Source organism: Nerophis lumbriciformis, linkage group LG37 (assembly GCF_033978685.3).
Source record: "Nerophis lumbriciformis linkage group LG37, RoL_Nlum_v2.1, whole genome shotgun sequence".
Taxonomy (NCBI): domain Eukaryota; kingdom Metazoa; phylum Chordata; class Actinopteri; order Syngnathiformes; family Syngnathidae; genus Nerophis; species Nerophis lumbriciformis.
The window spans coordinates 11,050,001-11,065,000 of NC_084584.2; the positions used below are offsets into that span (position 1 = coordinate 11,050,001).

The window sequence follows — 15,000 nt, forward strand, 5'->3', positions numbered from 1 at the left end:
GTTTGTTTTATGTCCTTTTTGTCAAATAACATTTTGTTTTTATATGGCAAACACTCAAAATGTGCAATATTTTCCCCACCATTTTTTTTTATTTGTAATATTTGATGTAAAGTAATTGGAGCCTTAAATAGGTCAATAATTCATAACAACATTGATTTTAATTAATTATTATTGTTTTTAGTTTAAAAAAAAATCACACATTTGAAGACTTCTCTTTTTAGTAAAGCGTTTAGTTAATGCACATTTTAACTATCATTTTTAGTCCACTTTTTATCCTTTTTATGATGTTGGCTCTGTCGTTTCAATTGAATTGTTGTTTTAATTCATCTATGTTTTGTACAGTGCTTTGTGATTTTATCTGTGAAAAGCACTTTATAAATAAAATGTACTTACTAAAAGTATTGGGGATCCAAAAGGGCCCCACTCATAAAAGTGTTAAAAATAAGTCATACTTTTTATTTTGTTTTGGGGTTTTTTTGCTTAGTTTTAATGCTCAAGTCTTTGGATCAAATTCAGATCCATTCGTCGATATTAGGTTTTTATAATTTTTTTCATGTTTGTTTTCGTTTGTTTGTTTTTTTGCGCTTTTTGTCAAATAACATTCTGTTTTTATATGGCAAACACTCAAAATAAGCAATATTTTCCCCCCCAATTTTTTTTAACTGTTATTATTTGATGTGAAGTAATTGTAGCCTTAAATACGTCAATAATTCATAACAACATTGATTTTGATTCATTATTATTTTTTGAGCAATGACAGTTTTTTAAATACACACTTAAATTATTGGGGATCCAATAGGATAATTGTTTCCATGTTTGTTTTTGTTTGTTTGTTTTATGTCCTTTTTGTCAAATATAATTTTGTTTTATATGGCAAACACTCAAAATATGCAATATTTTCCCCACCATTTTTTCAAAGTGTAATATTTGATGGGAAGTAGTTATAGCCTTAAATATGTCAATAATTCATAACAACATTGATTCATTATTATTTTTTGAGCAATGAAAGTTTTTTTTTTTTAAATCACACTAAAATTATTGGGGACCCATAAGGGTCTCACTCATATAAAAGTTCGAAATTAGTCATACATTATTTTATTTTTATTTTTTTTGCTTTTAACGCTTAAATCTATGGAAAAAATTCAGATGCATCCATCGATTATACGTTTTTAAAGTTTTTTTCATGTTTGTTTTTATTTGTTTGTTTTATGCCCTTTTTGTCAAAAACATTATGTTTTTATATGGCAAACACAAAATATGCAATATTTCCCCCCAATTGTTTATGTGTAATATTTGATGTGAAGTAATTGGAGCCTTAAATACGTCAATAATTCCTAACAACATTGATTTTGATTCATTATTATTTGTTGAGCAATGACAATTCACACTTAAATTCTTGGGAATCCAAAAGGATATTTGTTTCCATGTTTGTTTTTGTTTGTTTGTTTTATGTCCTTTTTGTCAAATAACATTATGTTTTGTATGGCAAACACTCAAAATATGCAATATTTTCCCCACAATTTTTTCAAAGTGTAATATTTGATGGGAAGTAATTGTAGCCTTAAATATGTCAATAATTCATAACAACATTGATTCATTATTATTGTTTTTTTTAGCAATGACAGTTTTTAAAAAAAAAATTCACAACAAAATTATTGGGTACCCATAAGGGTCCCACTCATACAAAAGTTAGAAATTAGGCATACATTTTTATTTACTTTTTTAACTTTTAATGCTTAAATGTCTGGATCAAATTCAGATGCATCCATCAATTATAAGTTTTTATAGTTTTTTTCATGGTTTTTTCTTTTTTTTTTCCATGTTTGTTTTTATTTGTTTGTTGTATGCCCTTTTTGTAAAAAAAAAAACCATTATGTTTTTATATAGCAAACACAAAATATGCATTATTTTCCCCTAATTTTTTATGTGTAATATTTGATGTGAAATAATTGGAGCCTTAAATATGTCAATAATTCATAACAACATTGATTTTGATTCATTATTGTTTTTGAGCAATGACAGTATTTTAAATTCACTCTTAAATTCTTGGGGATCCAAAAGGATAATTTTTTCCATGTTTGTTTTTGTTTGTTTGTTGTATGCCCTTTTTGTCAAATAGCATGTTGTTTTATATGGCAAACACTCAAAATATGCAATATTTTGCCCACAATTTTTTCAAAGTAGAATATTTTAAATTTGTCAATAATTCATAACAACATTGATTCATTATTATTTTTTGAGCAATGACAGTTTTTTTTTTAATCACTCTAAACTAAAAGTGTTAGAAATAAGTCATACATTTTTTTTAATTTACTTTTAATGCTTAAGTCTCTAGATCAAATTTAGATCCACCCATGGATTATATGTTTTTATAATTGTTTTCATGTTTGTTTTTGTTTGTTTGTTTTATACCCTTTTTGTCCAATAACATTTTGTTTTTATATGGCAAACACTCAAAATATGCAATATTTTCCCCACAATTTTTTTTATTTGTAATATTTGATGTGAAGTAATTGGAGCCTTAAATAGGTCAAAAATTCATAACAACATTGATTTTAATTAATTATTTTTTGAGTAAAAAAAAAAAAAATCACACATTTGAAGACTTTCTTTTTAGTAAAGCGTTTAATTAATGCACAATTTAACTATCATTTTTAATCCACTTTTTTTTCCTTTTTATGATGTTGCCCCTGTCGTTTTAATTTAATTGTTGTTTTAATTCATCTATGTTTTGTACAGTGGTTTGTGATTTTATCTGTGGAAAGCGCTTTATAAATAAAATGTACTCACTAAAAGTATTGGGGATCCAAAAGGGCCCCACTCATAAAAGTGTAAAAAATAAGTCATACTTTTTTTTTTTTTTTACTTAGTTTTAATGCTTGAGTCTTTGGATCAAATTCAGATCCATTTGTCGATATTAGGTTTTTATAATTTTTTTCATGTTTGTTTTTGTTTGTTTGTTTTTTTGCCCTTTTTGTCAAATAACATTTTGTTTTTATATGGCAAACACACAAAATATGCAATATTTTCCCCAAACATTTTTTTATAGATAATATTTGATGTGAAGTAATTGGAGACTTGAATAGGTCAATAATTCATTGATTTTAATTTATTATTTTTGGAGAAATAACAGTTTTAAAGAACACAACTGCCTGCATGGCAGCTTTGTGTTATTAGAGACAACATTGCACATTTTTTTTACTCGTTGCATTTCGACTATATGCTTTTTTATTCCACTTTTTTTTCATGTTTTTTTGTAACATAATTTTTAAAATAATTGGACTCCGCTGATCTAATGATACATGAAGTTTATCATTGTGCTGTGCAGCCAACTCTAATATTTATTATTATTATTATTATTATATTGCAAACACACTCAAATACTTTACATGGGGTAAAATATTATAATTTTTTCTCATTTGATTCTGCAGGTGTACCTAGTAAAGTGAACAGAATGTGTGAAATAGTCACACACAAAAATCAGTGAATGGAGAAAATGAAATGATCTTGTCAGTGATAAAAATAAATGAGTTGTCATGATTTTGTTTTCCAATCAAAAATAATACATGTATATTGACAGCAAGGACAAGAACGTACCGTTGAGATGAACACAATGTCTTGGAAGCAGTCCAAATGGATCAAGTCAAATGGCACAAACATAAAAAAACCAAACTCCGTTCTCGAATCGAGTGCTTCTTTTTTTGCACCTTCTTTTCGTCTCTCCAAAGGAAAATCTGGAGAAGGGGTTTCTGTGTCCACCTTGCTGGTCTTTCGACTCGCACATCGGCAATGTTCACCTTCCTCCTCCTCCAAAGTGCAGCCTCAAAATAGCCGATGACATGTTTCCTCTCGCTGCAGTGCTTCAGCTCCACTCCACCGCCTTTTCGTGTACAACAGCGACACTTCTGGTCAGACACACTTCCTACAATTAATCTGTGACATTTGTTTTTTATATGGCAAACACACAAAATATGCAATATTTTCCCCAAAAATTTTTTAGATTTATATTTAATGTGAAGTAATTGTAGACTTAAAATTGTCAATAATTCATAACAACATTGATTTTAATTAATTATTATTTTTTGAGCAATGACAGATTTTTTTAAAAATCACACTAAAATTATTGGGGACACATAAGGGCCCATCATAAAAATGTTAGAAATAAGTCACATATTTTTTTTAATTGACTTTTAATGGTAAATGGGTTATACTTCTATAGCGCTTTTCTACCTTTTTAAGGAACTCAAAGCGCTTTGACACTATTTCCACATTCACCCATTCACACACACATTCACACACTGATGGCGGGAGCAGGCGCTAACCAGGACCCATCAGGAGCAAGGGTGAAGTGTCTTGCTCAAGGACACAACGGACGTGACTAGGATGGTAGAAGGTGGGGATTGAACCAGGAACCACTCTCCCAATTGCGCCACGCCTACTTAATGCTTAAGTCTCTAGATCATACTTGCCAACCCTCCCGGATTTTCCGGGAGACTCCCGAAATTCAGCGCCTCTCCCGAAAACCTCCCGGGACAAATGTTCTCCCGAAATTCAGGCGGACCTGGAAGCCACGCCCCCTCCAGCTCCATGCGGACCTGAGTGACGTCAGGTGCGCAACACCACGTAAATCTTTGGCCAACCAAAAAGTAACCCCAGTACGCTATAGCCAACATTCACCAGGAGATGGCAACAGACAAACATAGATCACTCTATTACATTCCTCCCCTTTTAGAAATGTATAGAAGTTACTCAAAATAAATAAACAACCCAACCAAAAAAATGCAGCAGCTCAATTAAAAAACTGTACTTAAGCCACATTCTTTTTTTTTTTTTAGGACTGAACTCTTAACCCTCATTTGTAAAAAAATAACATGCTTATTATACAAACAGTATTTGTACACCTTTAACACAGATTTTTATACTGTCTTCAGAGATTCAGTTTTTTTGGTGGTACTCGAAACCTCTCTGGGTGAAAGGGTGTTCAGCATGGATAGAAAAATAGTGACAGAGAATAGAAGAAGGATGGACAATTCAACCCTTAACTCAACAATGAGTAGATGAGTGTTATGTGTGTGTATATGTGTAAATAAATGAACACTGAAATTCAAGTATTTCTTTTATTTATATATATATATATATATATATATATATATATATATATATATATATATATATATATATATATATATATATATAATAAAATAAATATATACTGCATATAGCTAGAATTCACTGAAAGTCAAGTATTTCTTATATATATATATATATATATATATATATGTATATATATATATCCATCCATCCATCCATCTTCTTCCGCTTATCCGAGGTCGGGTCGCGGGGGCAGCAGCCTAAGCAGGGAAGCCCAGACTTCCCTCTCCCCAGCCACTTCGTCCAGCTCTTCCCGGGGGATCCCGAGGCGTTCCCATATATATATATATATATATATATGAAATACTTGACTTGGTGAATTCTAGCTGTAAATATACTCCTCCCCTCTTAGCCACGCCACCAACCACGCCCCCGCCCACTCCAACCACGCCCCCACCCCCCACCTCCCGAAATCGTAGGTCTCAAGGTTGGCAAGTATGCTCTAGATAAAAATTCAGATCCACCCATGGATTATATGTTTTTATAATTGTTTTCATGGTTGCTTTTGTTTGTTTGTTTTATGCCCTTTTTGGCAAATAACATTTTGTGTTTATATGGCAAACACTCAAAATATGCAATATTTTCCCCACAATTTTGCCATAGTAATTTGTGACACACTTTGGTTGGTTAATTTGTGTCTTTATGACAAAAGTCATTTTGTTACACTGAATGTATGTAACTGAATTTTTTGTTTTAGTAAACTGATGTTTTGTTGATTTTTTTACTTCAATTTAGGCTGACAATTTCATTTAATAAAAACTCATGAGCAAATTTTGTGTTTAAAAATTCAGTTTGTTAAAATACAATGTTTTATTACTCATTGTGTAAACATTATGCATACTTGCCAACCTTGAGACCTCCGATTTCGGGAGGTGGGGGTGGGGGCGTGGTCGGGGTGGGGCAGGGCGTGGTTGGGGGCGTGGTTAAGAGGGGAGGAGTATATTGACAGCTAGAATTCACCAAGTCAAGTATTTCATACATATATATATATATATATATATATATACATCCTGAAAATATGCAAACAAAACTGTGTTTAGATCATTGATACTTCAAACTTGCATAAATAAATCTTAAGGAATATAACATAACTTGGCTTCTGAGAGCTTCAAAATGTAATGAATAAAATGCTAAAGTTGTTGATAAACAAGCAATTATTTTAATAATTAAATATGGTCATTTTAAATGAATTATTATGATAATTTAAAATTAATTATTTCAAATATGTTTATTTTAATGTATAATTCTAATGCCTGGATGTAATAAGGAGTCAGAAAAAATACAAATAAAAATACAATTAATTTTGATGTTTTTAGAAAAATATAGTAAAAATGTATTTAGTTTTTTTTTTTTTTTTTAAATAAATATATTTATTTTTAGGTAAGATAAACATAATAATACAATTTATCTCTTGTCTGGATGATTTAGTTCTTGTCACCCTGTTGTCCTCCCGTTGTGGAAAAAAGCTGTCCTCAATCTCCCGATTTTCGGGAGAATATTTGTCCCGGGAGGTTTTCGGGAGAGTCGCTGATTTTCGGGAGTCTACCGGAAAATTCGGGAGGGTTGGCAAGTATGACATTATGTGTAAAAAATGAAGTACAGAAAAAGTCAGTGTATACACTTTCAGTGAAATAAAATGAGACCTCATTGGCTGGTTCTGAGACAGGGTCAGTTGCGTCAGTCTTAATTTACCGGAAGTGAGTTTTGAGTTTTGCAGCAACCAATATTTCTGCACTGTATTTATTTATTTTTTGCACTGACTTTTTACTAGCTGAAGTTTTTTTTTTTTACTCATATTGAATTTCAGTGTTGACTTATACAGCCCTAAATCACGAGTGTCTCAAAGGGCTGCACAAGCCACAACGACATCCTCGGTTCAGATCCCACATAAGGGCAAGAAAAATCTCAACCCAATGGGATAACAATGAGAAACCTTGGAGGGGACCGCAGATGTGGGGACCCCCCCACAGTCCAGTCCATAGTGGATCTAACATAATAGTGTGAGTGTCCAGTCCATAGTGGATCTAACATAATAGTGAGAGTCCAGTCCATAGTGGATCTAACATAATATTGTGAGAGTCCAGTCCATAGTGGATCTAACATAATAGTGAGAGTCCAGTCCATAGTGGATCTAGCATAATAGTGAGAGTCCAGTCCTTAGTGGATCTAACATAATAGTGTGAGAGTCCAGTCCATAGTGGATCTAACATAATAGTGAGAGTCCAGTCCATAGTGGATCTAACATAATATTGTGAAAATCTAGTCCATAGTGGATCTAACATAATATTGTGAGAGTCCAGTCCATAGTGGATCTAACATAATATTGTGAAAGTCCAGTCCATAGTGGATCTAACATAATAGTGAGAGTCCAGTCCATAGTGGATCTAACATAATAGTGACAGTCCAGTCCATAGTGGATCTAACATAATATTGTGAAAGTCCAGTCCATAGTGGATCTAACATAATATTGTGAGAGTCCAGTCCATAGTGGATCTAGCATAATAGTGAGAGTCCATTCCATAGTGGATCTAACATAATAGTGTGAGAGTCCAGTCCATAGTGGATCTAACATAATAGTGTGAGAGTCCAGTCCATAGTGGATCTAACATAATATTGTGAGAGTCCAGTCCATAGTGGATCTAACATAATATTGTGAAAGTCCAGTCCATAGTGGATCTAACATAATATTGTGAAAGTCCAGTCCATAGTGGATCTAACATAATATTGTGAGAGTCCAGTCCATAGTGGATCTAGCATAATATTGTGAGAGTCCAGTCCATAGTGGATCTAACATAATATTGTGAGAGTCCAGTCCATAGTGGATCTAGCATAATAGTGAGAGTCCAGTCCATAGTGGATCTAGCATAATAGTGAGAGTCCAGTCCATAGTGGATCTAACATAATATTGTGAAAGTCCAGTCCATAGTGGATCTAACATAATATTGTGAGAGTCCAGGCCATAGTGGATCTAGCATAAATTTGTGAGAGTCCAGTCCATAGTGGATCTAACATAATATTGTGGGAGTCCAGTCCATAGTGGATCTAGCATAATAGTGAGAGTCCAGTCCATAGTGGATCTAGCATAATAGTGAGAGTCCAGTCCATAGTGGATCTAACATGATAGTGTGAGAGTCCAGTCCATAGTGGATCTAACATAATATTGTGAGAGTCCAGTCCATAGTGGATCTAACATAATAGTGTGAGAGTCCAGTCCATAGTGGATCTAACATAATAGTGAGAGTCTAGACCATAGTGGATCTAACATAATAGTGTGAGAGTCCAGTCCATAGTGGATCCAACATAATATTGTGAAAGTCCAGTCCATAGTGGATCTAACATAATATTGTGAAAGTCCAGTCCATAGTGGATCTAACATAATATTGTGAGAGTCCAGTCCATAGTGGATCTAACATAATATTGTGAGAGTCCAGTCCATAGTGGATCTAGCATAATAGTGAGAGTCCAGTCCATAGTGGATCTAGCATAATATTGTGAGAGTCCAGTCCATAGTGGATCTAACATAATATTGTGAGAGTCCAGTCCATAGTGGATCTAGCATAATAGTGAGAGTCCAGTCCATAGTGGATCTAGCATAATAGTGAGAGTCCAGTCCATAGTGGATCTAACATAATATTGTGAAAGTCCAGTCCATAGTGGATCTAACATAATATTGTGAGAGTCCAGTCCATAGTGGATCTAACATAATATTGTGAGAGTCCAGTCCATAGTGGATCTAGCATAATAGTGAGAGTCCAGTCCATAGTGGATCTAGCATAATAGTGAGAGTCCAGTCCATAGTGGATCTAACATGATAGTGTGAGAGTCCAGTCCATAGTGTATCTAGCAAAATAGTGTGAGAGTCCAGTCCATAGTGGGTCTAACATAATAGTTTGAGAGTCCAGTCCATAGTGGATCCAACATAATAGTGTGAGAGTCCAGTCCATAGTGGATCTAGCATAATATTGTGAGAGTCCAGTCCATAGTGGATCTAACATAATAGTGTGAGAGTCCAGTCCATAGTGGATCTAACATAATAGTGTGAGAGTCCAGTCCATAGTGGATCTAGCATAATAGTGAGAGTTCAGTCCATAGTGGATCTAACATAATAGTGTGAGAGTCCAGTCCATAGTGGATCTCACATAATATTGTGAAAGTCCAGTCCATAGTGGATCTAACATAATAGTGTGAGAGTCCAGTCCATAGTGGATCTAGCATAATATTGTGAGAGTCCAGTCCATAGTGGATCTAACATAAAAGTGAGAGTCCAGTCCATAGTGGATCTAACATAATATTGTGAAAGTCCAGTCCATAGTGGATCTAACATAATATTGTGAGAGTCCAGTCCATAGTGGATCTAACATAATATTGTGAGAGTCCAGTCCATAGTGGATCTAGCATAATAGTGAGAGTCCAGTCCATAGTGGATCTAACATGATAGTGTGAGAGTCCAGTCCATAGTGGATCTAACATAATATTGTGAAAGTCCAGTCCATAGTGGATCTAGCATAATATTGTGAGAGTCCAGTCCATAGTGGATCTAACATAATATTGTGAGAGTCCAGTCCATAGTGGATCTAGCATAATAGTGAGAGTCCAGTCCATAGTGGATCTAGCATAATAGTGAGAGTCCAGTCCATAGTGGATTTAACATGATAGTGTGAGAGTCCAGTCCATAGTGGATCTAACATAATATTGTGAGAGTCCAGTCCATAGTGGATCTAACATAATATTGTGAGAGTCCAGTCCATAGTGGATCTAGCATAATAGTGAGAGTCCAGTCCATAGTGGATCTAACATGATAGTGTGAGAGTCCAGTCCATAGTGGATCTAACATAATATTGTGAAAGTCCAGTCCATAGTGGATCTAGCATAATATTGTGAGAGTCCAGTCCATAGTGGATCTAACATAATATTGTGAGAGTCCAGTCCATAGTGGATCTAGCATAATAGTGAGAGTCCAGTCCATAGTGGATCTAGCATAATAGTGAGAGTCCAGTCCATAGTGGATTTAACATGATAGTGTGAGAGTCCAGTCCATAGTGGATCTAACATAATATTGTGAGAGTCCAGTCCATAGTGGATCTAACATAATATTGTGAAAGTCCAGTCCATAGTGGATCTAGCATAATATTGTGAGAGTCCAGTCCATAGTGGATCTAACATAATATTGTGAGAGTCCAGTCCATAGTGGATCTAGCATAATAGTGAGAGTCCAGTCCATAGTGGATCTAGCATAATAGTGAGAGTCCAGTCCATAGTGGATTTAACATGATAGTGTGAGAGTCCAGTCCATAGTGGATCTAACATAATATTGTGAGAGTCCAGTCCATAGTGGATCAAACATAATATTGTGAAAGTCCAGTCCATAGTGGATCTAACATAATATTGTGAAAGTCCAGTCCATAGTGGATCTAACATAATATTGTGAGAGTCCAGTCCATAGTGGATCTAGCATAATATTGTGAGAGTCCAGTCCATAGTGGATCTAACATAATATTGTGAGAGTCCAGTCCATAGTGGATCTAACATAATATTGTGAGAGTCCAGTCCATAGTGGATCTAGCATAATAGTGAGAGTCCAGTCCATAGTGGATCTAGCATAATAGTGAGAGTCCAGTCCATAGTGGATCTAGCATAATAGTGAGAGTCCAGTCCATAGTGGATCTAGCATAATAGTGAGAGTCCAGTCCATAGTGGATCTAACATGATAGTGTGAGAGTCCAGTCCATAGTGGATCTAACATAATAGTGTGAGAGTCCAGTCCATAGTGGATCTAACATAATAGTGAGAGTCTAGTCCATAGTGGATCTAACATAATAGTGAGAGTCTAGTCCATAGTGGATCTAACATAATAGTGAGAGTCCAGTCCATAGTGGATCTAACATCCAACAGCTTTTTTCTAACCCGTAACCTGTTTTGAAACAGTTTTCATTATAAATATTATACCAAATAATCGTGTTAAATCCAGAATCGATTCTGAATTGAATCGTCACCCCAGGAATGGGATCGAATCGTTAGCTGCCCAAAGATTCCCGTGAGACTGACTTTGAGCTCTCCCGGATCAGGTAGTTTTTGATGTATTCAAAAGAAGAAAAAGCAATATGTTGGCACCGAACTCAGTTTCCCACAATGCACCGTAACCTGATGTCGTCATCACTCCGCGACCCAGCGTGTGCACGCTCACGCGTATCAGCTTGTCTTGCTACTTACTAGCTTCCACTTATTCAGGCTTTTTTAATCAATACGCCACACATTTGGCTTATTGGCAGTTATTTACGAAGAAGACGCAGCACGCACAGAGAACAATTTCCAACCCGGGAGTCTCCGTGGAGGATAAAAAAAATGACTCCATCCAACCAAAAGAATCTGTCGGACAAGTTTCGGCTCAACGCGTCTCAGATGTTTAAAGACAGCTGCCCAGAAGCATCACGATACTTCCTGTAAGAAACTTTAAATCTTACTATTTGCCACTTTAAAGTTCACCCATATCGACTAATATTGTGTGTAGCAATACATTGGTTTTAATATAACAAAATAAGACGGCAGTCCGTCAAGTGTCGACAATGCTGGTCTTTGGCGGCATCTTGTGGACGTTTTGTGTATCGCAGCCCGAGCTGTATTACATAAATGAATTACACGCTTATTAAAATGATCGAAATGCAATATTATGCTCCTTGCTATGTTGATATCTACATCATCAAATACTACTTGCTTTGGTTTGTGGTTGTCTTGTTCCATATTTTAAAGAAAGGAACTAACATTTCACATCACGGTTATTATTGTTTATTGAGGATCCCCGTTAGCCGACGCACAAACGCCAGGCTAGTAGTCGTCCTGGGGTCCTTTTTAAAAGTTCAAAGTAGAGATGTCCAATAATGGCTTTTTTGCCGATATCCGATATTACAACTCTTAATTACCGATTCTGATATCAACCGATGTATACAGTTGTGGAATTAACACATTATTATGCCTAATTTTGTTGTGATGCATTTAACAATGTAACAAGGTTTTCCAAAATAAATCAACTCAAATTATGGAAAAAAAATGCCAACATGGCACTGCCATATTTATTATTGAAGTCACAAAGTGCTTTTTTTTTTTTTTTAACATGACTCAAAACAGCAGCTTGGAATTTGGGACATGTTCTCCCTGAGAGAGCATGAGGAGGTTGAGGTGGGCGGGGTTGGAGGGGCGGGGTTGAGGTAGGTTAGGGGGTAGTGGGGGGTGTATATTGTAGCATCCCGGAAGAGTTAGTGCTGCAAGGGGTTCTGGGTATTTGTTCTGTTGTGTTTATGTTGTGTTACGGTGCGGATGTTCTCCCGAAATGTGTTTGTCATTCTTGTTTGGTGTGGGTTGACAGTGTGGCGCATATTTGTAGCAGTGTTAAAGTTGTTTATAAGGCCACCCTCAGTGTGACCTGTATGGCTGTTGACCAAGTATGCGTTGCATTCACTTGTGTGTGTGAAAAGCCGTAGATATGTGATTGGGCCGGCACGCAAAGGCAGTGCCTTTAAGGCACGCCCACCAATATTGTTGTCTGGGTGGAAATCGGGAGAAATTCGGGAGAATGGTTGCCCCGGGAGATTTTCGGGAAGGGCTCTGAAATTCGGGAGTCTCCCGGGAAAATGGGGAGGGTTGGTAAGTATGACTGGGAGACGCAACTGCTCTGTACTTCTCCCTACGTCTGTGTACCACTCCGTACAGCGGCGTTTTAAAAACTCATACATTTTACTTTTTGAAACCGATACCGATAATTTCCGAAATTACATTTTAAAGCATTTATCGGCCGATAATATCGGCAGTCCGATATTATCGGACATCTCTAGTTCAAAGTGAAATAATAATACACAGATCCAGTTACAAATAAAAGAAAGGGAAAAGGAAAAGAAAAATCTCAAAATAATAAAATAACAGTAAACAGATACAGTTACAGAACATACGCAGATACAGTTACAATAAAAGAAAGGAAAAAGGAAAAGAAAATTCTCAAAAAAATAAATAAATAACAGTACAGAGATCCAGCTACAGAACATACGCTAATCCAGTTACTAAAAAGAAAGGAAAAATGGAAAGAGAAAAAAAAGAGTTCTGAAACTGATAACATGAAAGATTAACTCTTAAGTCTAAAAAGTGACTTTACGTGTTTCATAAATGCTTTTTTACTGGGAATAGTCCTAATATTTAAATGAAGAGTATTCCATAATGAAATGCCTCGGTATACTACAGTGCTTGTCATTGAATGAGTTCTTGGTGGTGGTAATGCAAGCAGACCTTGAGTTGAAGCTCTGCTACTGTTGTGGTGAACATCAGCATTATAATATTATATATTTATATTCCCGGGCGTGGCCACAGCTGCTGCTCACTGCTCCCCTCACCTCCCAGGGGGTGAACAAGGGGATGGGTCAAATGCAGAGGACAAATTTCACCACACCTAGTGTGTGTGTGTGTGTGTGACAATCATTGCTACTTTAACTTTAACCAATCTGCTTAAAAAGAGCTGTAGGGTACTTGTTATGAATAATGTTTGGAAAAAAATAACAATAAACTGCTGGATAATCTCTGAATAACCTTCAGCCATCCAAGACCAGAATGCATACGGTCCACACTCCATCTATAAGAACAATCAAGAGTAAGTCGAGCTGCCCTATTTTGAGCTGTTTGTCATTTTGTAACTCTCAACCTTGGGTGCAGAAGCCCAAATAACTCAACAATAATCCAGATGACACAACACCAATGTTGTTATTATTACGGTATTGATGAATGTGCTCAAAAAATACTTTTACAAACACTGAAATGTTATACCAAGTTGTATATTGTTGCGTCGACCAGTTCTTCCTCGAAGGGAATCTAAATTACTTGTCAATCCCAAGTTCTTTCGATGACATATATGCTGAGTAAGAGGGACCATCAAGACAGAATTGGAATATTTTCAAGTTTTACTAAAGCTTTAGGAGGTCAACTTAACCCAGTGTTTTTCAATCTTTTTCGAGCCAAGGCACATTTTTGTCATTGAAAAAGTGCGGAGGCACACCACCAGCAGAAAACATAAAAACATTAAACTCAGTAGCTGATATTGACAGTAAAAAGTTGTTCTCGCAAGTTTTGGATAAGAATTCAAACCATAACCAACCATGCATGACTATAGCTCTTGTCTCAAAGTACTGTCACATCACGCTGTGACTTATTTGGGTTTTTTTGGTGTCTTCCTGTGTGTAGTGTTTTAGTTCTTGTCTTGCGCTCTTATTTTGGTGGCTTTTCCTGTTTTGTTGGTATTTTCCTGTAGAAGTTTCATGTCTTCTGTACATTGTTGATTGTCATGTCATGTTCGGATGTAATTTGTGGATGCCGTCTGCTCCACACGCTGTAAGTCTTTGCTGTCTTCCAGCATTCTGTTTTTGTTTACTTTGCAACCAGTTCAGTTTTAGTTTCGTTTTGCATAGCCTTCCCTAAGCTTCAATGCCTTTTCTTAGCGGCACTCGCCTTTTGTTTATTTTTGGTTTAAGCATTTGACGGACGCCTTTTTACCTGCACGCTGTCGTCTGCATATTGTGATCACAACAAACCATGTTCCCGACATCTACAAAGCAATTAGCTACCGGCTGCCACCTACTAATATGGAAGAGTACAACATGGTTAGTCTGCCGAGCTCTAGACAGCACCGACAGTCAACAACGGCACATTTGCAGATTATTTTTACTGGTTTGCAAAAAATATTTTTAACCCAAATAGGCAAAATTACATATTCTCCCACGGCACACCAGACTCTATCTCACGGCACACTAGCCGCGGCACAGTGGTTGAAAAACACTGACTTAACCAATACATTCATATCGGCTACTCTAGTTGATC

General features: G+C 35.7%; 1 protein-coding gene across 1 annotated transcript in view; it reads left to right on the forward strand.

Annotated features, from left to right (window-relative positions):
- The first annotated feature begins 11,293 nt into the window (after positions 1–11,293).
- Positions 11,294–15,000, forward strand: part of rmp24 (ribonuclease MRP subunit p24) — a 67,763-nt gene continuing 64,056 nt past the window's right edge. Inside the window, exon 1 of the mRNA XM_061930887.1 lies at positions 11,294–11,591. Coding sequence (XP_061786871.1) covers positions 11,494–11,591 — 98 coding nt within the window. The 5' untranslated portion in view covers positions 11,294–11,493. The remainder of the gene's footprint in view (positions 11,592–15,000) is intronic.